We start from the raw sequence: 26,734 nt of genomic DNA, 5'->3' as shown, positions 1-26,734 counted from the left end.
CAGAGTTGTGGATTGACTCCTCCCCAGGCGATGGTGGATAGTCTGTGGTGTGTAGAAGCTGCCAGCCCAACATTCAGATTCTATCTCCACCCCCGCCATACTATTGGATGAGAAAAATGATATAATATAAAGGGGGGTTTCGGGACCATTCATCCCGCTTTCCTGAGTTTCCATCCCAATCACACAGAACATTTCCAGTCGTGTAACAAAAAAATGAAACTTCCTTTAATGGGTCTACCGGAAGTGTCCGGAGATTCGCAGTCCATACAGCAGGGGGGGGGGGGGGGGACAATTTTCACGGCATTTGCCTTCGCTAACAGAAAACATAAAAAATATATACACACAAGATTTAAAAAAAACATCTAGAATGTCAGCGCACCCCCTCCGGCACGGGCCCGCCAGGCGGAGAGACGCTGGAGCCGGACCAAACTTTCTCGCCGGCCATCTTGCCAAGTCCCTCAAGGCTTCTTCATCTTCTTCACCGAGGAGGAGCTGGACGCAGATTCACGGCGCTTTCGCTGTGTGAGGGGAAAACAAAAAAAAGATCAGCGTTATCGAAAACGAAAATACAGATTCAACATTCGCATTTCATTATAAACCTCGGACTTTATCATTCAAAAACACGTCGTCTTGCCGGGTCCACCCAAAAAACGGGACAACTGGGCTTTATAGTGGCCCTGTCAGTAACTTTACAATCTTCATGAATACAAACCCCGGACAAGTCACAATAAACAGCAACAGTGATGTATAATTATTTTTTTTTAATAAAAAAGTACCACCTTTTAATATTATCTTTGCTTAGGTTGAGATGATGTCATTAATTTGCTGCAAGAAGGAAGGAGCATTTCCCAAGTCTCCCAAGTGACTCTGCCTAGGCTGAGATGTCGTCATCAGTCTATACTGCAGGCAGGAGGATGCATTTACACTTAAAGGATTTGTAAAAGGAAAAAACATGTTTTCACCTTAACCACTTAAGACCCCGGACCAATATGCAGGCTAAGGACCTTGCCCCTTTTTTGCGATTCGGCACTGCGTTGCTTTAACGGACAATTGCGTGGTCGTGCGACGTGGCTCCCAAACAAAATTGACGTCCCTTTTTTCCGGGGGTACCCCTAGAGCAGGGGGACTTCAAACTACGGCCCTTCTAGTTGTTCAGGAACTACAATTCCCATCATGTCCAGTCATGTCTGTGAATGTCAGAGCTTTACAATGCCTCATGGGACGTGGAGTTCCGCAACAGCTGGAGGGCCGAAATTTGATGATCCCTGCTCTAGAGAGATGCTTATTTGAGTGCTTTAAGCTTGTTCGAAGATTTCCGTACCTTTAGGGCAAGAAAATAAAAAATTAGGATAAACTACTTCTCATTGGAGCAGAGGAAAGGATGTCCATTCTCCTAGGACACTAGCAAAAAAGGGAGGAGGGAGGAAGGAAGGAGGGAGGGAGGAGGGAGGAAGGAAGGAAGGAAGGGAGGAAGGAAGGGAGGAAGGAAGGAAGGAGGGAGGGAGGAGGAAGGAAGGAAGGAAGAGGAAGAGGAGGAGGAAGAGGAAGGAAGGAAGGAAGGAGGAAGAAGGAGGAGAAGAAGAAGGAGCGAGGAGGAGGAGGAGGAGGAGGAGGAGGAGGAGGAGGAGGAGGAGGAGGAGGAGGAGGAGGGAGGAAGAGGAAGAAGAAGGAGAAGAAGGAGAAAGAAGAAGGAGGAAGAAGGAGAAAGAAGAAGGAGGAAGAAGGAGAAAGAAGAAGGAGGAAGAAGGAGAAAGAAGGAGGAAGAAGGAGAGAGGAGGAGGAAGAGGAAGGAGAGAGGAGGAGGAAGGAAGGAAGGAAGGAAGGAAGGAAGGAAGGAAGGAAGGAAGGAAGGAAGGAAGGAAGGAAGGAAGGAAGGAAGGAAGGAAGGAAGGAAGGAAGGAATCTGGGCTGGTGTACAGATTTTTTTGGTTGGCCAGTGTACAATCCTCCTGTAGGTGGCAGTATGACCCAACAGTATCCGACTTCCTACATCTATAATAGATATGTGCAATTTGTTTTTTGTTTTTTTTAACTTCAACGTATTCGTTAACTCGGAAATATCCGAATTAACGAAAACCTGTATAACAAATTTTTCTGAATATTCGGAAATATAAAAATTCTAAATGTCCGAAATTCGAAAAAAAAAAAAAATTGGAAAATCGAAAATTCGAAAATATGAAAAATAATTGTGAAAATCCGAAAGTTCAAAAGAAGGAAAATCCAAAATAACTAATAAATATTACTAAACTGTTAGGGGCCCCTTTTCACACTTGTCCTGCAACTTGGCACTGCAAAGTCGCACGGCAAGTTGCAGTCCATTATTTAGGAGTACCATTCCTATTGGTGCGACTTCAAAAGTAATCCCTGCACTGCTTTGGCCCGACTGAGGCAACTTGACGTCCCTAGACGCATTACTTTTTAGGTCGCACAAGTGTGAAAGGGGCCTAAATTCTAGGTATTGGAATTTCCTTTCAAATTTGTCTGTTATTGAATGTAACGAATACGAATTTATCCAAAGTTACGAATTAACCGGAATAACGAATGTAGGCCCGAAACAACTAATCGATTATGAAAATTGTAATCGATTTATTTTCATAATCGATTAATCGGCCAGTAACATAATGGGGTTAAAAAAACTAAAATTAGCCTTTTATAGTACAAAAAAGAAAATGGCTCCTGTAAATATCACTTTCACTGTCCCACGGTAAAAAAAAATGAGCCCCTTACAGTAGCGATTATTTGCTCTTTTTGTACTTATTTTAGTTTTTTTAACCCCCCTATTATGTTACTAAACATCTCAGGCCGGGGTCACACCTTTTTTTGGTGCTTTTTGCAGAAACACACTACAGTCCATTTCCATGTCTTCCTATGAGAAATGTTCACATCCAGGATTTTTTTTCGGCTGCTGCATATTTGGAAAGGACGGGGACTTTAACGCAAAACGGCGCTTTTTTGTTTTTCAATATACTTCAATGGAGAAGCTGCAGAAAAGCATGGAATGTGTTTTTGCAGCAATTTGCGTTTTTGTAAATCTGCCCAGCAACAAATTGGCCCAAAAAAAATAAAAAATGCTAATTTTTTGTTTTTTTAAGGCTATTATCCGATTAATCGAAACAATAATAGGCCAACTAATCGATTATGAAAAAAAGCTGCAGCCCTAAACGAATGCAACGTCACAAATTACTTTTCATCATTATTTATTCATTCCGTTTCATTTGTTTAGATACGACATTCGTTATTTCGGATAATTCCTAATTACAGATAAATTTGTATTTGTTCACTAACGGCCAAATTATAAAGGAAATCCCAATACCCATCATTTAATAGTTAGATATTATTAGTTATTTCAAATTTCTGAATCCTCAAATTTCCGCACTTCCGAATCCTCTAATTTTCCGCATTTCAGAATCCTCAAATTTCCACATTTCCAGAATCCTCAAAATTTCCGCATTTACGAATCCTCAAAATTTCCGCATTTCAGAATCCTCAAATTTCCACATTTCCAGAATCCTCAAAATTTCCGCATTTACGAATCCTCAAAATTTCCGCATTTACGAATCCTCAAATTTCCGCTTTTCAGAATCTTCAAATTTCCGCTTTTCAGAATCTTCAAATTTCCGCTTTTCAGAATCTTCAAATTTCCGCTTTTCAGAATCTTCAAATTTCCGCTTTTCAGAATCTTCAAATTTCCGCTTTTCAGAATCCTCAAAATTTCCGCTTTTCAGAATCCTCAAAATTTCCACTTTTCAGAATCCTCAAAATTTCCACTTTTCAGAATCCTCAAAATTTCCGCTTTTCAGAATCCTCAAAATTTCCGCTTTTCAGAATCCTCAAAATTTCCGCTTTTCAGAATCCTCAAAATTTCCGCTTTTCAGAATCCTCAAAATTTCCGCTTTTCAGAATCCTCAAAATTTCCGCTTTTCAGAATCCTCAAAATTTCCGCTTTTCAGAATCTTCGCATTTCCGAATCGTCAAATCGTCACATTTCCGAAAAGAACAAAAAAAAAAATGAAACAGACACCTGGCTGTGCACAGGTCTATTCTAGAATCTCCCTCGGCTGTACTTCGTATGTCACTCCACTTCACAATTCCAGAAGATTCTGGAAACTCCTCTCCGGCCGCCGTACAAAAACCAATCGGCTTGACTCTGCGACACGGGGGAGGCTACGGGGACGGCATTTACCCTCCGAAATCTCCATTCTTCATCCGCTCATTAAACAGAATAATACAAAGAAATTAAAGAAAATTAGCGTTCCTCCGCGTCTTTCCACATCTTCATACTCCGAAGATATCAGATCCATTTTTCATAGGTGTCAGCTGATCAAATTTATCTCCCGGGTTGGAGTTTAGCAAATTTCCGAATCCTCAAAATTTCCGCTTTTCCGAATCCTCAAAATTTCCGCTTTTCCGAATCCTCAAAATTTCCGCTTTTCCGAATCCTCAAATCTTCACATTTACGAATCCTCAAATCTTCACATTTACGAATCCTCAAATCTTCACATTTACGAATCCTCAAATCTTCACATTTACGAATCCTCAAATCTTCCGCATTTCCGAATCCTCAAATCTTCCGCATTTCCGAATCCTCAAATCTTCCGCATTTCCGAATCCTCAAATCTTCCGCATTTCCGAATCCTCAAATCTTCCGCATTTCCGAATCCTCAAATCTTCCGCATTTCCGAATCCTCAAATCTTCCGCTTTTCCGAATCCTCAAATTTCCGCTTTTCCGAATCCTCAAATTTCCGCTTTTCCGAATCCTCAAATTTCCGCTTTTCCGAATCCTCAAATTTCCGCTTTTCCGAATCCTCAAATTTCCGCTTTTGGAATCTTCAAATTTTAACATTTCCGAATCGTCAAATCTTCACATTTCCGAATCGTCAAATCTTCACATTTCCGAATCGTCAAATCTTCACATTTCCGAATCGTCAAATCTTCACATTTCCGAATCGTCAAATCTTCACATTTCCGAAAAGAACAAAAAAACAAATGAAACAAAAACCTCTGGAAGTGCGCAGGTCTATTCTAGAATCTCCCTCGCATGTCACTCCACTTCACAATTCCAGAAGATTCTGGAAACTTCTCTCTGGCCGCAGTACGAAACTAAACGGCTTGACTCTGCGACACGGGGGAGGCTACGGGGACGGCATTTACCCTCCGAAATCTCCATTCTTCATCCGCTCATTAAACAGAATAATACAAGGAAATTAAAGAAAATTAGCGCTCCTCCGCGTCTTTCCACATCTTCATACTCCGAAGATATCAGATCCATTTTTCATAGGTGTCAGCTGATCAAATTTATCTCCCGGGTTGGAGTTTAGCATGAACCCCCCCTCGGCTAAAATGAGAAGATGTCTGACCCCCCCCCCCCCACCATACAAGGGAGACTGCTGCAGGGAAGCGGCCCATTACCCGACATTAACCGGTCCCCCCCTGTGCTCCGGCCTGAATGGGAAATGACGGAGTAATTAAAATTTGTGAAGTTGAGTTTATGGATTCTCATAAAATAAAATAAAAAACACACACAGCGCCGCCTGCTGGCCACTGTCCATGGGGGAGGTACACAGGCCTGGCCTCAACGCCACAGTTCGGTAACCCGCAAGGGATTATTTTTTTTATTTTTGACCCTTTACCTGTCTAATTAATGTCTTTTCCATGAAATTCTGTGAAATGCGACTCCGGCGCGGTCAGAGGTTGTGCGGTTACTTGGCAGATCTTTGTAGCGCGTCGGTAAAGCGGACCGCGTTCCTGCGTGCCACAATGCATTCCCATCTATACATTATACATTCAGAATTTTTTTTTATTTTTTTTTTTTATTCAAACATTCCGACTCCATCTGGAAATGAAAGATTTGCGACTGATCTTAACAATGTAACTCGTCGGTTTGAAATGGTCTCAGGGAAGAAAAAACCCCACAGAGCCAGCGGGGGAGCCGACGGAGGCAGCTTAAAAGTCGTCTAATTCTGACTCGCAAACGCCGACTTCACAGACCCGGGTCTTTTTCTTGTGCCCATTAGTGGGCTGACTTCTGAGAGCGGGAACAAAAGGCCTGCGGTGTGAGGCATTCTGGGACAGGCAACTCATTAGGGACGGATGACTGGAGTACGAGTTTAGGGAATCAAACGGCGGTCTAATCTAAGAGTAGCTTGGACGAAGTTCGACATGGAACTAATTTGCTCCGGAGATGGGCTTTGTCTCTGCGAGACCTTCCGTCTCCCTGGAGGGGTCACCGCGGCTCAGGGGGATCCAGAAGAGAGAGAGAGAGGGGGGACAGAGAGCTGGCGCGTTACCCCCACTCTCTGCAAAGCATTGTGGGAGGAAGACGCACAACACACACACAAAGATCGCTCCTTGTTGTAACAAGAAGATCGCCTATAATCCCGTAATTACCAACACGGGGGCCAACGCGCTGATTAATAGGGATTCCGGCTGTGTTTTATTCCAGCCGCCGACCGACACCTCATCGCTCAGCGGGAGAGAGCGCCATCAACTCTACGGCAGCTTAAAGGGCAATTCTAGCCAAACAGCTAAAAATGCACATAAAAGAGGCCGTTTTATTGGCTGAAAGATACACAGACCTGTGATGCCCCCCCCGCGCACGCGCTGCAGAACAAAAAGGAGGGCGACAACACACTGCAGAAACTGCAATTCGACCAATTCTGTGCCACCACCCGGCCTTCTCATAGTGAACCTCACTGCATTGGTGATGCCTACTCTGACCCTCCTGCCTACGCATAGTGAACCTCACTGCATTGGTGATGCCTGCTCTGACCCTCCAACCTACGCATAGTGAACCTTACCGCATTGGTGATGCCTGCTCTGACCCTCCAGCCTACGCATAGTGAACCTCACTGCATTGGTGATGCCTGCTCTGACCCTCCTGCCTACGCATAGGGAACCGCACTGCATTGGTGATGCCTGCTCTGATCCTCCAGCCTACGCATAGTGAACCTCACCGCATTGGTGATGCCTGCTCTGACCCTCCTGCCTATGGATAGTGAACCTCACTGCATTGGTGATGCCTGCTCTGACCCTCCAGCCTACGCATAGTGAACCCTCACCGCATTGGTGATGCCTGCTCTGACCCTCCTGCATACGCATAGTGAACCTCACTGCATTGGTGATGCCTGCTCTGACCCTCCTGCCTACGCATAGTGAACCTCACCGCATTGGTGATGCCTGCTCTGACCCTCCTGCCTACGCATAGTGAACCTCACTGCATTGGGGATGCCTGCTCTGACCCTCCTGCCTACGCATAGTGAACCTCACTGCATTGGTGATGCCTGCTCTGACCCTCCTGCCTACTCATAGTGAACCTTACCGCATTGGTGATGCCTGCTCTGACCCTCCTGCCTACGCATAGTGAACCTCACTGCATTGGTGATGCCTACTCTGACCCTCCTGTCTACGCATAGTGAACCTCACTGCATTGGTGATGCCTGCTCTGACCCTCCAGCCTACGCATAGTGAACCTCACTGCATTGGTGATGCCTGCTCTGACCCTCCTGCCTACGCATAGTGAACCTCACTGCATTGGTGATGCCTACTCTGACCCTCCTGCCTACGCATAGTGAACCTCACCGCATTGGTGATGCCTGCTCTGACCCTCCTGCCTACGCATGGTGAACCTCACCCAATGGTAATCTTTGCTCTGACCCTACTGCCCCCTCGTAGTGAACCTCACCCAATAGTAATCCCTGTTCTGACCCTCCAACCTCCTCATAGTGAACCTCACCTAGTAGTAATCCCTGCTCTGACCCTCCTGCCGCCTCAAAGTGAATCTCACTGCATCGGTAATGCCTGCTCTGACCCTCCTTGCCGCATCGTAGTGAACTTCACCTCAATAATGATGTCTGCTCTGACTCTCCTGCCGCCTCGTAGTGAAGCTTACCTCACCCCATTGGTGATGCCTACTCTGACTGTTCTGCCCTTGTAGTGACCCTCACTACTGGTGAAGTGTGCTCTGACCCTCCCTGCCTTCTCGTAGTGAACCTCTGAACCAATGGTAATCCTTACTCCTAATGAGCCTTACCTCATTGGTGATGCCTGTTCTGACCCATAGACACACAGGTGAGGAAATTCACTATAGACACAGGAGAGTCAGGTGAGGAAATTCACTATAGACGCGGGTGGCGAGCCAGGCAAGGAAATTCACTATAGACACGGAGGTGAGCCAGGCGAGGAAATTCACTATAAACACAGAGGTGAGCCAGGCGGGGAAATTCACTATAGACACGGAGGTGAGCCAGGCGGGGAAATTCACTATAGACACGGAGGTGAGCCAGGTGAGGAAAATAATATGGGGGGATAAGGATGTGGGGGGGGGGGGGGGGTAAGGATGTGGGGGGGGGTAAGGATGTGGGGGGGGATAAGGATGTGGGGGGGGATAAGGATGTGGGGGGGGGGATACGGAATGTGGGGGGGGGTAAGGATATAGGAAACCCAGAGACGGTGTTTTGCACTGAGCCGGATCTCACCCCTATGGCTGGTGCAGGGATGGATGAGAGAAGCGGAGGTGGGGGAGGGGAAGGGGGGGCCGCTTTCCCCTGCGGGCCCCGAGTCGGATTGCTCTTCCAAGGTAGTGTAAAAACGGCCACAGTGTGAATGCGCCTGACCTTTTGTCTTGGACTAATCTAATTGTGTCGTCTTTGTGTAATCAGCCAGGAAAGGTCAGCGCTGTATTTAACGGAGCGCCTCCTTTAGGTAATGAATTTGCCTTGCAGTAAATTAAGTTGATTATGCTTTTTTTGAAGTATGTCAAAGCTCAGGTCAGGTTAACCATGAAGGCGCCAGGGCTGTTTGATGTGCCGCCGTCGCCGAGGACCCCGCTGCAGGTATGGCGGCGTCTCTCCTCTGAGCCACACAACACAGGCAAAGAAAGTAACAAAAATCCGGAGATAATGAAACAATGTAACAAAAAAAAAAAAAAAAATATCAGCGAGTAAATCAGCGGCGTTTAGGATCTTCATTTTATAGCTGAACTCTGGGGAAAAAACAAAGAAGTCCTCCCCTGCAGTGCGGCTGGGCCAGCACCGCAAGGATTGGCTGCTGGTTTAGTGTATGGCAGGGGTGCGCGACCGCCGTCCCGCTAAATAAATGGTGGTGTATTCCATGCCGGTCATACTCAGTCACCAAGATTCCTTTTCTGTATTCTGAAAAAACCTGGTTGATCCTGCTGCTCTCCAGCTCCCCCTTCTGTCCACCTGCCCCCTGCTCTCCACCTCCCCCTGCCCCTGCTCTCCACCTCCCCCTGCCCCTGCTCTCCACCTCCCCCTGCCCCTGCTCTCCACCTCCCCCTGCCCCTGCTCTCCACCTGCCCCTGCTCTCCACCTCCCCCTGCTCTCCACCTCCCCCTGCTCTCCACCTCCCCCTGCTGTCCACCTCCCCCTGCTGTTGGGGATTTTGCAGCTGTGGTGTCGGCTCTGCACATGCTCGGTTTTTCAGTGAGTTTCTATGCTGAGCATTTCCTCCCTATCACATCTGAGCAGCCCATGTGACTATAGAGTCACACGTGGGCGTATACACAATGACAGGCCACTCCCTCCTCTTCCATGCTCACTAACTAAAATACAAGGGGGGGATATTGCATGTAGATTGATGGAGGCTTCACCTCCCTGTTATTATAAGATGTAAAATGTAAACAAAAAGTGCCAGAAGAGGCCCGAGCTTACATCATCCATACACAGAAAGAGAAGGGATCGTGTAACTTAACTATATCCCACGGTACGTCTCATTCTGGAACATCATGACGTAGGGCCACGCCGTGTTTCACGCCGATGGCGTGGCTCTTAACCCATTTGATTGGCTGTGTCCAATCACAGCTAGTCACGTGTAAATACGGAAGTGCCGTTTATCGGCTCTCCTCACCTTACACTGACAGAGTGTGAGGAGAGGAGAGCTGATCAGCGGCATTTCCTTGCAGGGGGATCAGGGCACCGATCATCAGTGAGTGCCCTTATTACAGTAAAACCCCAGCAGTGCCCATCAGTGACACCAATCAGTGCCAGCTATCTGGTGCCCAGCAGTGTAGCATATTAGTGCCTCATCAGTGCCGCCCATCAGTGCAGGGTTTGACAAATTTGCTTGGAATCTAGGAGCCAGCTAAAAAAGTTAGGAGCCAAAAAACGCTCCCCGTCCCGACGACGCATACGTGAGCGGCGCCCGCATATGAAAACGGTGTTCAGACCACATGCGAGGTATCGCCGCGATCGTTAGAGCGAGAGCAATAATTCTAGCCCCAGACCTCCTCTAACTCAAAACATGCAACCTGTAGATTTTTTTTAAACGTCGCCTATGAAGATTTTAAAGGGTAAAAGTTTGTCGGCATTCCACGAGCGGTGGCAATTTTGAAGCGTGACATGTTGGGTATCAATTTACTCGGCGTAACATCATCTTTCACAATATAAAAAAAATTGTGATAACTTTACTGTTGTCTTATTTTTTAAATAAAAAAATTTAATTTTTTCCCCAAAAAGTGCGCTTGTAGTGCGCTGCGCAAATACGGCGTGACAGAAAGTATTGCAACGATCGCCATTTTATTCTCTAGGGTGTTGGGATAAAAAATATATATAATGTTTGGGGTTCTAATTAGAGGGAAGGAGATGGCAGTGAAAATAGTGAAAAATGACACATTAGAATTGCTGTTTTACTTGTAATGCCAACGGCCACCACCAGATGGCGCCAGCTCACAGAAGGAAGAGCTTGGGACTTCACAAGGCGGGAAAGCCGCGGCCTCAATTACCGGCCGTCACGGGCCCGCCGCGATAGCGCACGGAGACACGGGATCCTGTGCCTCCGTGCACCCATACCTCCCCCACCGCGCAAAGTCGCGGCCCCAAATACCGGCGGGCGCCAGGTCACAATTTCTTGTCGCAATTGCGACCTGGTGCCCAGATATTGTCGACCCCTGCATTAGTGACGCCCATCGGAGCCACCTTTCAAAGCGGCATATTAATGCCTCCTCATGAGTGCCACCTCATCGGTGCAGCCCCATCAGCGCCCGTCGGCGAAGGAGAAAAATTACTTTACTTTTACTTGAAGACTAAGATTTTTTTTTTCAAAATTTTCAGCCTTTTTTTTTATTTTGTAAAAATTATAACCCCCCCCCCCCCCCCCCCCAGTGGTGAACAAATACCATGGAAGGAAAGCGCCATTAGTGTGTACAGTGTTACATGACCGAGTAATTGTTATTCAAAGTGTAACGGCGCTGAGAGCTGAAAATTGGCCTGGGCAGGAAGAGAAGTGCTTGGTATTGGGGGTGGGGGGGGGAATTGAAAGTGCGCGGTAGGCAAGCGGATAAACAGCGAGTATTGCTTTCTTACACGGGTCAGTAGTTGGGTTTAGGCCGGAATCCTACACATTGTCGATGACCTCGAATTTCAGGCCATTAGGAGTTCACATCTCCCATCCACCCAAACCTGAACGTTCGCATAAAAGGCGGATTCACATTCGATCGTTAAGTGTTACGGATGCGACGGGTGCGTCTGCCATATTATTTAGAACTCGCCCGCGATGATCCGTCGGAGGACGCAGACGTCTGTCGGAAGCGCGGACTTCTCCTGCTTATCATGTAAATGAATTCCTTTCCCCCTCCCGAAGGAAATATTGATCACATGACACGGACGCCAAGTTATGGGCGGTCACACCGGGGGGCAAGGCTCCAGGTATAAACCTTTGCCACAATCAATACGAGGTTCCTCTCCTAGCAGACGACGCTGCCCCCGTTATATCAGCGACCCAACAAAGGGGGGGGGGGCGAGGCGGGCGCCATCGGAATTCACGATTTCCCCATCAGTCTTCCCGTGACATTCGGGAATGAAAGGAGGACAATGATGGGGGACGGTGGTGGAGAGTAGCGAGGAGGACAATCCTTCGGGGGGGGGGGGGGGCACTTCTATCCGGATGGAGATAAGGGCAGAGGACTGGTAACATCCAGATTAATGTGTCACCTCTGCAGACGACAGATAAGGGGCTTTCAATCTTCTTGTAAAATCACAATACATTCTGCATCTCTTTATAAAGTGCGCGGCGGCGGCGGTGGCGTTATCGCCCCGATATATCTGAGTACACCTCTCCGCATTGTACAGCTAAACAGAGCGGGGGGCTTAGGAGCTGCCAGACAGATGTGGATTAAATAGAAGTCAGATTAGAGAGAGGGGGGGGTAAAATGATTATTTCCTGTGTGGCCCCAGGCCAGGTGGGCTCCCGGCTTCCATATTACAATGTATTGTACATAACCAGAAATAGAAGACGCCGGATAATGCCGCGCAATCACTCTCCTCAGGAGGAGGAGGACAAGGAGAAGAAGAAGAAAAAAAAGAAAAAGAAAAAAAAAGAAAAAGAAAAAGAAAAAGAAAAAGAAAAAGAAGAAGGTGGCTGTTACAAGTTTTAAGTGATTACGGTTAACCAAAGTCGGGGTGGTGGCGGATGTGCCGCTGCTGGCATTTGCCAAGAGTTGTACCCATGCCCACCATCAATGTGGTTCCTGAAGAAGCGGGATAGGCTACAATACATGGCGGCATTCTCAACCACTGGGCCGCGACCTCATGGGCACAGTGAGGCATGGACATGGTCACAGTGAGGCATGGGCACAGTGAGGCATGGGCACGGTCACAGTGAGGCATGGGCACAGTGAGGCAAGCACATGGACACCCTAGGCTTACACTCGAGTCAATACGTTTTCCCATTTTTTTGTGGTACAATTAGGTGCCTCGGCTTATATTTGGGTCGGCTTATACTCGAGTATATACAGCAAGTACATATTTTGTATTCCCATACTCCTACTGAGTGTAAACGTTTTGGAAGAAAGTCCGACATTCCACGTTACTATTCAATGTTCAGAACTGATCTGGAATCTCGTTTTTTTCCCAGGCTCTGTATTTTTTGTATTATTTATTCACTTTTCAGATGGCGAGATAACAGTAGAGGGTTCTTGAGTTAAGAATTGTATTAGAACGTTTTTTATACAACTTCAGATCATTGTTTCCAATAGGGTAGATTCAGGTACATTTGCCCATTTCTTACGGAGGCGCAGCGTACCATTTTGCCGCTGCGCCTCCGTAAATTTCCTGCGCTGCGCTTGATTCACGGAGCAGTAGCTCCGTAAATTGCGTGGGCGCTCCTGAAAATAGCCCGGCGTAAGAGCGCGCAATTTAAATGATCCCATAGGGGGCGTGGATCATTTAAATTGGGCGCGTTCCCACGCCGAACGTAGTGCGCATGCTCCGTGGGGAAACCTGAATCGGCGTTAGTATGCAATTTGCATACTCTACGCTGACCACTACGGGAAGGCCACCTAGCGGCCTGCGTAAGAATGCAGCCTAAGATATGACGGCATAAGAGCCTTATGCCACGCATATCTTAGGCTGCAGTCGGCGTATCGAGGTTCCTGAATCAGGAGCATTCGATACGCCGGCGCAAGTAAGCAATTGCGCTGCGTAACTATGGTTACGCAGACGCAATTGCTCTCTGAATCTACCCCAATGTTATTAGTGTTCTACTGGGCCAGTTAAAGGATATATATAATATGTAGAATGCAGACTAACCCGGGTGGTCGGCGTCACTTGGGGCTCAATTTGCATTTCTTAAAAAACAAGAAGATATCTTATATGGCCATGTCACCCAACCCCCGGCTTGAGGATTGTGTAATAATTACGGCCTCTACAAATTAGGGAATAGTTTTATGGCATTTTTTTAATATTTTTTTTTTTATTAGTAATAGCGGCGAGCTGCGATTTTTATCATGACTGCGACATCATGCGGACACATCGGACACTATTTTGGCACGATTGTCATTTATACAGCGATCAGTGCTATAAAAATGCACCGATTACTGTGTAGATGACACTGGCAGGGAAGGGGTTTAAACACTAGGGGGCGATCAAGGGGTTAAGTGTGTCCTAGGGAGTGATTCTAACTGTGGGAGGGGCTGGGCTACAAGTGACACGACCCTTTGTGCAGCCGTGCCATTCTGCCAACGTAAATGTGCAGGAGGCGGTCCTTAACCACTTCCAGACTGCCGCATGTACATATACGTCGGCAGAATGGCACGGACAGGCACATTGGCATACATGTACGTCCCTGCCTAGACGTGGGTCGGGGGTCCGATCGGGACCCCCCCGTACATGTGGTGGTTCCCCTGGCTTTAGGAGCGATCCGGGACGAAGGCGCGGCTATTCGTTTCTAGGCGCTCCGTCGCGATCGCTCCCCGGAGCTGAAGAACGGGGAGAGCCGTATGTAAACACGGCTTCCCCGTGCTTCACTGTGGCGGCGTATCGATCGTGTGATCCCTTTTATAGGGAGACTCGATCGATGACGTCAGTCCTACAGCCACACCCCCCTACAGTTGTAAACACACACTAGGTGAACCCTAACTCCTACAGCGCCCCTTGTGGTTAACTCCCAAACTGCAACTGTCATTTTCACAATAAACAATGCAATTTAAATGCATTTTTTGCTGTAAAAAGGACAATGGTCCCAAAAATTGTCCGAAGTGTCCGCCATAATGTCGCAGTCACGAAAAAAAAAAAAACGCTGATCGCCGCCATTAGTAGTTAAAAAAAAAAAAAAAAAAAAAATAATAATAAAACTATCCTCTATTTTGTTAACGCTACTAATTTTGCGCAAACCAATCGATAAACGCTTATTGCGATTTCTTTTTACCAAAAATAGGTAGAAGAATACCTATCGGCCTAAACTGAGGAAAAAAAAAAATTGTATATATGTTTTTGGGGGATATTTATTGTAGCAAAAAGTAAAAAATATTGAATTTTTTTCAAAATTGTCGCTCTATTTTTGTTTATAGCGCAAAAAATAAAAACCGCAGAGATGATCAAATACCACCAAAAGAAATCTCTATTTGTGGGGAAAAAAGGACGCTAATTTTGTTTGGGAGCCACGTCGCACGACCGCGCAATTGTCTGTTAAAGCGACGCAGTGCCGAATTGCAAAAAACCCCTTGGGTCATTTAGCAGCATATTGGTCCGGTCCTTAAGTGGTTAAAGGATCACTTTTATTCCTATCACAAACACCCATTGTAGTAGAAATACGGCATGGCAGGTCCCCTTTATGGAGATCTCTCCTTATCCTGGCAAGAATCAGTTTAAAAAACAACAACAACAACAACAACATTGATCTCATGCTTTCCAGAACAAAAAAATGGTGGCGTTTACATCCGCCGTAGCCGGAAGTGATGTCATGACCTCCCAGGATCATAGAGATGGCCGGGGACCATCTGGTCCACATCCAGCTCTGTGCTAACCCACAGAGAATCACTTACCGAGTTGGGAGTCAGCGGAGCGCCAACAACGTCGATGATTGGATCTTTCCCCTCTAGTTTGATGTCCTCTGTGCTGATGGTGGCCTGGCCCTCTACGTTGGTTCCCTCGGCTGCCACCGGCGTGCTGGGGACCCCGGTTTTGGATAAGGCTTCGAAGCGATGGCGAAGCATTTGCAGTTCATACTCGCAGTTGGAGAACGCTTGTTTGAGTTCATAGAGCAGGACCAGATCGCTGCGCAGCTCATTAAACATCTGGACGATCTCTTCTGTTGGCATCGGGTTAAGATCTGCGGGTCAGAAGAGAGCGAAGGGTGAATTATGGGACAGATACAAATCTGGGAGAGACACAGAAGAAAGACGTTCTGTTCAAAGGTGTTTTATCTGATGAGCCAATCCCCTCTTGATTGACCGTTTAATGCCGACTTGTCGCACGTTTGCTGGTAAATTCCACGGCACTGACCAATAAAAATCTGCTGGGTGGCTACTTTGCCCTGCAGGGTCCCCTACCGAGTGGGGAATCTGCTAAGCGAGGATACTAATAAGCTGGGGGATCTGCTGAACAATGGTATCAATGCTGAACAGGGGTACTAAGGAGCTGGTGGGTACAGCTGAGTGGCGGGATCATCAGCAGAGCTGGAGGTACTACTGAGTAGGGGATCTGCTAAGCGTGAGTATTAATAAGCTGGGGATCTGCTGAACAGGGGTACTAAGGAGCTGGGGGTACAGCTGAGTGGGGGGGGGGGGATCAGCAGCAGAGCTGAGGGTTACTTATGAGTGAGAAATCAGCAGAGCTGGGGGTACTACTTGGTGGGGTATCAGCAGCAGATCTGGGGGTACTACTGAGTGAGGGGGATCAGCTAAGTGAGGGTACTAATAAGCTGGAGATCTGCTGAACAAGGGTATCAATGCAGAACAGGGGTACTAAGGAGCTGGGGGTACAGCTGAGTGGGGGGATAAGCAGCAGAGCTGGGGGTTCCTTGAGTGGAAAAACAGCAGAGCTGGGGGTTCCTTGAGTGGAAAAAACAGCAGAGCTGGGGGAACTACTGAGTGAGGGATCAGCAGCAGAGCTGGGGAACTACCGAGTTAGGGATCAGCAGCAGAGCTGGGGATTACTGCTAAGTGGGGGGAACAGCAGCAGAGCTGGGGATTACTACGGAGTGGGAAACCAGTAGAGCTCGGGGGGAACTACTGTGTGAGGGATCAGCAGAGCTGGGGGTACTACTGAGTGAGGGGGGGTCAGCTAAGTGAGGGTACCAATAAGCTGTGAATCTGCTGAACAAGGGTATCAATGCTGAACAGGGGTACCAAGGAGCTGGGGGTACAGCTGAGTGTATGGGGGTTGGGGTCAGCAGCAGACCTAGGGTACTACCGAGTGGGGGGGGGGATCAGCAGCAGAGCTGGGAATTACTACTAAGTTAGGGGATCGGGTAAGTTAGGGTACTAATAAGCTGTGGATCTGCTGAACAAGGGTATCAATGCTAGGGGGAACTACTGAGTGGGGGATCAGCAGAGCTGGGGGGGAAACTACCGAGTGGGGGGTATCAGCAGAGAAGGGGGAAACTACTGAGTGGGGGGGATCAGCAGAGCTGGGGGAACTACTGAGTGGGGGTATCAACTAAGTGAGGGTACTAATAAGCTGGGGATCTGCTGAATGAGGGTACCAATGCTGAACAGGGGTACCAAAGCGCTGGGGAACTGCTGAGTTGGGGGGGTTGCCCCCCAAAAAAAAATTGAAAACCAACACCCCGAAACTCTTTTAATTCATGTGAATCGGCCGTCATCAGACACGATGGAGGGAAATGTGTGTGTATGTGTATGTATGTGTGTGTGCATATGTGTGTGTGTATATATATATGTGTGTGTGTGTGTGTGTGTGTGTGTGTGTGTGTGTGTGTGTGTGTGTGTGTGTGTGTGTGTGTATATATATATATATACATACATACATACACACACACACACACATACAGACAGACAGACACAATATATATATATATATATATACACACACACATACATATATATATATACACACACACACACACACACACACACACAGTTCTCTCCAAAACTCTCTGTATTAAGGGGGGAAAAATAAAATAAAAAATAATAAAACACACAGTCCATTGGGACTACAAAAGATCTCTCGGCATGCGCGATATTCCCCTCGCACAACCCCCGCTCCCAGCGTCCTCCCCGGCTCACCTACTCCGAGTTCTGACAGCATCTGATCCAAGGCTTTAATCTTCTTCTGTCCAACTGAGCTCGGGAGTTTCATCTGCAAACACAAAAGGTACAAAAAAATAAAAAAAATAAAAGGAGAGAGAGAGAGAGAAGGAGCCACACAGCTCTCAGCCAGGCCTCTTTCGCACATTTCCTAGTTCAAAAGGCAGCGAGAAGACTTTTCATACAGAACAAGCAGGACGGAATGAAAAGGAAAGCGAAAAAAAGAAAAAAGGTAAGGGAAGTAAAAAAAGAAAAAAAAGGGATGGAAGGAGAAAAGGTGGGGGGGGGGCTGCTGCCCTGCGTCAGGGGCTCATTTTACAACCTACAACAAATCCCCCCCCCTAATTTTGCAAAAGGAGACGATGGGGGGGATAAAGTTCACCTTTTCTGGTTTGACAAATAAAAAAAATAAAAAAAAAAACACGACTTCCTGCCGAGGGATGAAGATGAAAAAATAAATAAATGAGACCGGAAAGGTTGTGCAACGCGCGGTCCCCCCCCGTTTGATGCCGCTTCCCCCCATTAACAAGACTTTTTTTTTATATATTTATATAAATAATCCTTCCAGGGCCAAACGCTTTTTTTTTTTTTTTCTCGCGGCGTAGCGGCGGCGCCCCCGAGCAGTGGGAATTCATTTAGTAGGTGATATAACAAAGAGCGGAGGAGTTCGACTGAACGCAGAAGTGCGGCCGAAAAAGCCCACAAAAGACGGGAGAGCAGGGAGTAACCCGGCAGAGCAGGAAAGCAGCGGGAGTCGGCCGCGCAGGAAACGGCGAATAATAATAAAAAAAAAAAAGAATTACAGGTACTCATTAAAAATAAGATCACTTATCAGACACTTGTTACCATTGAATTGTACGGGGGAGGGGAAGATCACAGGTAAAAAAACACGCAGCCAAAAAATTTCCCCACGGCGTCACAAGGCCTGGCGGAGAGAAAAAGGAAAAGGAAAAGCCGGCTGCGAGTTTTTTTCCGGCGCCTATTCAGGGGCCACTTTCTGTTCCCCTTTGATGGTGACAAAGCGCGTCGGACTAAACTCTGTGCGAATAATTAGACTGCGCTGTAAAACGGCCACTGCTAGCGGCCTAGTTAAAGGCTTGCTGGGCCGGTGTCAGGTGCCAACGCGACGCAGCACGGGCCGAAGGAAAGCGGCCGGCGCCTTAATTGTTGGAAGAAGAGCGCAAAAAATACGCCAACCCCGTGATCCCGCCTGCGACGAGGGGCCGCGACAAAATTAATTAGAGGGGCACGGGGGCCAAGCGAGAGAAAAGGGAGGACAGAAATACTCGACGGAGTGACTAATGGAGAGAAATGAACCCCAGCCGACTTCCGATCCGTACAGCGAGATGACGCCGCGCGCTCACTGGCCGCATCCACCGGTGATGACATCATTCATACACAAGTGGTATTATGGTGACATCATGGCTTGCACTGTAGTCTTGTAACATTGGAGTGTAAGCTCCTCTGTACAGAGACTGATGTGATGTGGGGGGGGAGGGGACATTAGAGTGTAAGCTCCTCTGTACAGAGACTGATGTGACTGTGGGGGGGGGACATTAGAGTGTAAGCTCCTCTGTACAGAGACTGATGTGATGTGGGGGGAGGGGACATTAGAGTGTAAGCTCCTCTGGTACAGAGACTGATGCGACTGTGGGGGGGGACATTAGAGTGTAAGCTCCTCTGTACAGAGACTGATGTGATGTGGGGGGAGGGGACATTAGAGTGTAAGCTCCTCTGTACAGAGACTGATGTGACTGTGGGGGGAGGGGACATTAGAATGTAAGCTCCTCTGTACAGAGACTGATGTGATGTGGGGGGGGAGGGGACATTAGAGTGTAAGCTCCTCTGTACAGAGACTGATGTGATGTGGGGGGGAGGGGACATTAGAGTGTAAGCTCCTCTGTACAGAGACTGATGTGATGTGGGGGGGGGGGGACATTAGAGTGTAAGCTCCTCTGTACAGAGACTGATGTGATGTGGGGGGGGGGGGCATTAGATTGTAAGCTCCTCTGTACAGAGACTGATGTGACTGAGGGGAGGGGGCATTAGAGTGTAAGCTCCTCTGTACAGAGACTGATGTGACTGTGGGGAGGGAACATTAGAGTGTAAGCTCCTCTGTACAGAGACTGATGTGACTGTGGGGGGGGGAGGGGACATTAGAGTGTAAGCTCCTCTGTACAGAGACTGATGTGACTGTGGGGGGAGGGGACATTAGAGTGTAAGCTCCTCTGTACAGAGACTGATGTGATGTGGGGGAGGGGACATTAGAGTGTAAGCTCCTCTGTACAGAGACTGATGTGATGTGGGGGGGGGGACATTAGAGTGTAAGCTCCTCTGTACAGAGACTGATGTGAGGTGGGGGAGGGGACATTAGAGTGTAAGCTCCTCTGTACAGAGACTGATGTGACTGTGGGGGGGAGGGGACATTAGAGTGTAAGCTCCTCTGTACAGAGACTGATGTGATGTGGGGGGAGGGGACATTAGAGTGTAAGCTCCTCTGTACAGAGACTGATGTGACTGTGGGGGGGAGGGGACATTAGAGTGTAAGCTCCTCTGTACAGAGACTGATGTGACTGTGTGGGGGAGAGGACATTAGAGTGTAAGCTCCTCTGTACAGAGACTGATGTGACTGTGGGGGGAGGGGACATTAGAGTGTAAGCTCCTCTGTACAGAGACTGATGTGACTGTGGGGGGAGGGGACATTAGAGTGTAAGCTCCTCTGTACAGAGACTGATGTGACTGTGGGGGGAGGGGACATTAGAGTGTAAGCTCCTCTGTACAGATGTGTGTGGGGGGAGGGGACATTAGAGTGTAAGCTCCTCTGTACAGAGACTGGTGTGACTGTGGGGGGAGGGGACATTAGAGTGTAAGCTCCTCTGTACAGAGACTGATGTGACTGTGGGGGAGGGGACATTAGAGTGTAAGCTCCTCTGTACAGAGACTGATGTGACTGTGGGGGGGGGGGACAATAGAGTGTAAGCTCCTCTGTACAGAGACTGATGTGAGGGGGGGAGGGGACATTAGAGTGTAAGCTCCTCTGTACAGAGACTGATGTGATGTGGGGGGAGGGGACATTAGAGTGTAAGCTCTTCTGTACAGAGACTGATGTGATGTGGGGGGGGAGGGGACATTAGAGTGTAAGCTCCTCTAGTACAGAAAATGATGTGACTGGCTCAGTGTTCTCTGTACAGCACTGCAGTGACTGTAGCAGAGAAATTAGAGTGTAAGCTTCTAAGATTAGACATTTCTTGCAACTTAAAATAAAAAAATAAAAAATAATACAAATTCCTGACAAAATTTAGGCCTTCAAGATGGCTTTGAGATTTTATTTTTTTACGTCTTTATTTTAGTTTTATCTGAAAAAAGTGGACCTATAGAAATGTCCGAGTCACCCCCCTCTCTCTTTGTGGCGAATAAATTAGATATTTATCGTATTTATCGGCGTATACCGCGCACTATTTTGCCCTGAAAATCAGGGCAAAATCGTGGGTGCGCGATATACGCCGATACCCGCTTTCCCGCCACGAGTTTGAATACTGCGCCGGCATATACCGAGCGCAGTACACTCGTGTATCTTCGGGCAGTCTCGGCGCCTCTCGCACTGACGTCCTGAGCGTACAGGACGTCAGCGCGACAGTTGCCGAGCCTGCCCGACGATACACGAGTGTACGGCGCTCGCTATATGTCGGCGCAGTATTCAAACTCGGCGCGGGAAACGAGCGGGGAGGATGCGAGGACGCCGCAGAAGGACGCCGGACCCGCCGAAGAGGACACCCGACCCGCCGAAGACGGACGCCGGACCCGCCAAAGACGGACGCCGGACCCGCCAAAGACGGACGCCGGACCCGCCAAAGACGGACGCCGGACCCGCCAAAGACGGACGCCGGACCCGCCAAAGACGGACGCCGGACCCGCCAAAGACGGACGCCGGACCCGCCAAAGACGGACGCCGGACCCGCCAAAGACGGACGCCGGACCCGCCAAAGACGGACGCCGGACCCGCCGAAGAGGACACCCGACCCGCCGAAGAGGACACCCGACCCGCCGAAGAGGACACCCGACCCGCCGAAGACGGACACCCGACCCGCCGAAGACGGACGCCGGACCCGCCGAAGACGGACGCCGGACCCGCCGAAGAGGACATCCGAAGCCGCAGAAGGACGCCGGACCCGACGAGGCCGCCGATGGACGCCGCGCAAGACACCAAAACTGTAAGTACAAAAAAACTTTTTTTCCACAGGATTGGGGGCCACTTTAGGGGTGCGCGGTATACGCGGGAGCGCGTTAAACCGCGATAAATACGGTATCTATCCATCTAATTTATTCACCACAAAGAGAGGAGGCGACGTTATTCAGATAAAACTAAAAAAAAAAGACGTAAAAATAAAAGCCATATATGTATTTATATTTATATCTCCCCAATATCCATCTATAGAGAAGTGTCACACTTTTCTGTAATAATAATAATAAAATGATCAGATTTCCCCGCAGGGAGCGCCCATCCCGCAGCGTAATGTTTACTTTCTTCTTTCAAACAAAAAAAAAACGCCGTAGCCGGGCGCTGGGCACGCCGCTCCTTCCTCCGCCCTCTAAATAAAACCAATTAATCTTTCCACTAATTTTTCTTTTTTTTGCGCGTTCGCTGTTCTCTCTTCCGCGTGGAGAGACTTCATTGGCTCTTGGGAGGCAGAGTATATTTTAATTTTGCCGTCATTAAGAAAATGTTCTGATTTATGAGGCTGCTGTCAGGCTAATATCTTTAAAATTTAGCCGGCTCCGGCGATTCATCTTAAAGAGTGATGGAGGTTGATTGCTCTCTATGCAAAATGTATTAGAAGTAAATGGGCAGTCTATTACTCACGCAGCTCCGATAATCCGTTAGGTGAGCTCCGTTAGCTAAACACATTAAGAAGTGGCGTCACACGGGGTTGACCACGCCGGCCGGGGCCGCTGAGAGATGGGGGGGCGAGTGAAAACTATTAACCCAGCGGCGCCCGGACAGAACGGCAGATGTGCCGCCAGAAATGAAAGGCCGTCTCCACCAAAAGGTCGATAATTCGGGTTTTCATGGCCGCCGTTGCATCTCTTTGGGACTTCTGCCCACCGAATTTGTTAGTCCTATCCGACTTTAGAGAAATAAATATTGGCCTTAGTGGGACGTTACACTTGCTTTATGTCAGGGGTGTCCAAACTTTTTTCAAAGAGGGCCAGATTTGATGAAGTGAACATGCGTAAAGGGCCGACCATTTTGCCTGACATTCTTTGAACCATTAAAATTTGGTCTAAGGGCTGAATTCACGTAGATCGGCGCATTGTTACGGCGGCGTAGCGTATCGTATTTACGATACGCCGCCTTAAGTCAGAGAGGCAAGTACTGTATTCACAAAGCACTAGGCGTAAGCGCGCCTAATTCAAATGAGGATGAGGGGGGGGCGTGTTTTATGTAAATGATTGGTGACCCGACGTGATTGACGTTTTTTTTACGAACGTCGCATGCGCTGTCCATGTACATATCCCAGTATGCATTGCTCCAAAGTACGCCGCAAGGACGTATTGGTTTCGACGTGAATGTAAATTACGTCCAGCCCTATTTACGGACGACTTACGCTAACGACGTAAAATTTCCAAATTTTGACGCGGGAACGACGGCCATACTTAACATTGGCTACGCCACCTAGGTGGCAGCTTTATCTTTACGCGGCGTATCTCTTACGGAAACGGCGTATCTTTACTGCGACGGGCAAGCGTACGTTCGTGAATCGGCGTATCTAGTCATTTACATATTCTACGCCGAAATCAGCGGAAGAGCCACCTAGCGGCCAGCAGAGCCGTCGTATCTTAGCTAGGTTTAAGTGCATCTCAGTTTGAGCATACACTTAAACTTACGACGGGCTTAGATTCCGAGTTACGTCGGCGTATCTACTGATACGCCGGCGTAACTCTTTGTGAATCTGGCTATAAGTGTGTTCGTTCGAGCACTAATACACGGCCCAACACAAATTTTCTTGCCTTTGTGGCTGTGTGTGGTGAAGAGATGAGCGTGTTATTTGGATATACCGTATTTATCGGCGTATAACACGCACCTTCACTTTAGGAGGGAAGTTTCATGGAAAAAAAAATGTTAATAAAAAAAACTGTGAAGAAAAATAAGGGTCATTGCCCATCAATGCAGCCTAATCAGTGCCCATCTGCAGCCTTGCCATTGCCATGAATGCAGCCTTGCCATTGCCATGAATGCAGCCTCTCCATTGCCATGAATGCAGCCTCTCCATTGCCATGAATGCAGCCTCTCCATTGCCATGAATGCAGCCTCTCCATTGCCATGAATGCAGCCTCTCCATTGCCATGAATGCAGCCTCTCCATTGCCATGAATGCAGCCTCTCCATTGCCATGAATGCAGCCTCTCCATTGCCATGAATGCAGCCTGATCGATGTCCAATCTGCAGCCTCGAAGGGAAAGGGGGGCGGGATGAGCACCAACAGATTACATAAAGGAGAATCTCCCATTTACACAGCAGCCTCTTTAATATAATTTCTCCTGCCTCCTATGATAGACAGAGGTGTCGTCCAATGGCAGCCCAGGAGACGGGACTTCCTATTACAGATGTCGCTGAGTAAACAGGAGATTCTCCTGTATGTAATTTGACAGCACTCGTTGCCCCTCTCCCTGTCCCCTCTGAGGCAGCGCTGATAAATACAGTATATATCCAAATTACCAGGGGGGCCACATTAAACTGGAACGGGGGCCGCAATTGGCCCCTGGGCCGGACTTTGGACATGCCTGCTTTATGTATTTTAGTTAGAGAGCTCTGAAAAAAACAAAGCGATACCAGGCGATACCAGCTCTGCCCAGCAGGCAGGCGACCATTCAAGGTTTTAGGTCTTCTGTTGAGTTGGAAAAAGATATTCAGCCAAATAATGAGACAATCACATCGGGATGAACACCGAGAAAGGAATACAGATAGACTGAAAGAAAATGAAAAACGTCTTCAAATTCACAGAGAAGAAGACAGTCTAAGGTCTGAGACATGGGAAGCTCAATATTTGGGGTAGAGTACCCATTCACACCCCACGTGACAGATAGAACGAGTAGCTCACTCTTATAGATCTCAGGGACAGCTGTAACCGACCAACATTTGGACAGAAAGACACCATCAGGGAAACGCACCAATAGAATTCACTGGAGAAACAGCAGATGTGAAGCCAATGGCCACCAAAACCCATTGCGGGTTTGGGAACCAAAATGATTAAATGATGGGGGGTATGGAAATCAAATGCTGGGAGAATGGGAAGCAAACGATGGGGGCATGGGAAGCAAACAATGGGGGCATGGGAAGCAAACAATGGGGGCATGGGAAGCAAACAATGGGGGCATGGGAAGCAAACAATGGGGGCATGGGAAGCAAACAATGGGGGCATGGGAAGCAAACAATGGGGGCATGGGAAGCAAACAATGGGGGCATGGGAAGCAAACAATGGGGGCATGGGAAGCAAACAATGGGGGCATGGGAAGCAAACAATGGGGGCATGGGAAGCAAACAATGGGGGCATGGGAAGCAAACAATGGGGGCATGGGAAGCAAACAATGGGGGCATGGGAAGCAAACAATGGGGGCATGGGAAGCAAACAATGGGGGCATGGGAAGCAAACAATGGGGGCATGGGAAGCAAACAATGGGGGCATGGGAAGCAAACAATGGGGGCATGGGAAGCAAACAATGGGGGCATGGGAAGCAAACAATGGGGGCATGGGAAGCAAACAATGGGGGCATGGGAAGCAAACAATGGGGGCATGGGAAGCAAACAATGGGGGCATTAGAAGCAGTATGGAGGGAAAAAAAATCAAATGACCGGGGGTATGGGGGAAAATCAAATGACGGGTGTATGGAGGGAAAAGAAAAATCAAATGACGGGGGTATGGGGGGGGGGGGGATCAAATGACAGGGGTATGGGGGAAAAATCTAATGACGGGGGTATGGGGGGAAAAAAATCAAATGACGGGAGTATGGGGGGAAAAAAAAAACCAAAGGACGACGGCGGGATGGGAAACCAAAGGACGACGGCGGGATGGGAAACCAAAGGACGACGGCGGGATGGGAAACCAAAGGACGACGGCGGGATGGGAAACCAAAGGACGACGGCGGGATGGGAAACCAAAGGACGACGGCGGGATGGGAAACCAAAGGACGACGGCGGGATGGGAAACCAAATGACGACGGCGGGATGGGAAACCAAATGACGACGGCGGGATGGGAAACCAAATGACGACGGCGGGATGGGAAACCAAATGACGACGGCGGGATGGGAAACCAAATGACGACGGCGGTATGGGAAACCAAATGACGACGGCGGTATGGGAAACCAAATGACGACGGCGGTATGGGAAACCAAATGACGACGGCGGTATGGGAAACCAAATGACGACGGCGGTATGGGAAACCAAATGACGACGGCGGTATGGGAAACCAAATGACGACGGCGGTATGGGAAACCAAATGACGACGGCGGTATGGGAAACCAAATGACGACGGCGGTATGGGAAACCAAATGACGACGGCGGTATGGGAAACCAAATGACGACGGGGGTATGGGAAACCAAATGACGACGGCGGTATGGGAAACCAAATGACGACGGCGGTATGGGAACCAAATTATGAGGGTATTGGATAGAAATAAAAAGGGTTTGAGAACCAAATTATGGTGGTATGGGAAGAGAATCAAATGATGGAGACATTGGAACCAATCTATGGCGGTATGGGAAGGGAATCAAATCATGGTGGAACAGGAACCAAACTACCGTATGAGCGTATAATTGTGCTAAATTATGGGGGTATGGGGAATTGAATTACTGGGTCTCTGAACAGAAAAAAAAAAAAAACTCTGAAACTGGATTTGCTACATGATTGAACCTGAATCAGTGGAGAAATAGACTTTGATGTGCCAGACGACATGCAAGGAAGATTGTCAGCAACTTGACCTCCATTCCATGCATTGAATGCACCAAAAAATTGTAAGAATTTCTAGGTGTAGCCCGTCTGGGTATTTGCAATTTTTTTTTTCCCCAATAAATATTGTAGAATCCTTACGATTTCCCTCTTGGCTGTTATGTTCCTCGCTATCCAAAGGTAAAACTCGGTCATACTGGAAACAATTAAGAATGGCGATTACGATTTGATCAGTCCAGTGAAGGTGGTATAGGGCCATATTGGCCAATGCCATTGGGGGACTGTAAATGC

At 48.2% G+C, this 26,734-nt stretch overlaps 1 protein-coding gene across 2 annotated transcripts in view; it reads right to left on the bottom strand.

Moving 5' to 3' along the window:
• Positions 1-203: 203 nt before the first annotated feature.
• Positions 204-26,734, bottom strand: part of DMAP1 (DNA methyltransferase 1 associated protein 1) — a 72,529-nt gene continuing 45,998 nt past the window's right edge. For both annotated transcript variants that reach the window (XM_040360955.1, XM_040360954.1), the window contains exons 9-11: positions 17,478-17,550; positions 15,276-15,562; positions 204-518 (exon numbers count right to left, since the gene is read on the bottom strand). In XM_040360955.1, the coding sequence (XP_040216889.1) occupies positions 459-518; positions 15,276-15,562; positions 17,478-17,550 (420 nt within the window). In that variant the 3' untranslated portion in view covers positions 204-458. The remainder of the gene's footprint in view (positions 519-15,275; positions 15,563-17,477; positions 17,551-26,734) is intronic.

This window comes from Rana temporaria, chromosome 7, assembly GCF_905171775.1.
Source record: "Rana temporaria chromosome 7, aRanTem1.1, whole genome shotgun sequence".
Taxonomy (NCBI): domain Eukaryota; kingdom Metazoa; phylum Chordata; class Amphibia; order Anura; family Ranidae; genus Rana; species Rana temporaria.
This window is presented reverse-complemented; position numbering and strand designations above follow the sequence as displayed.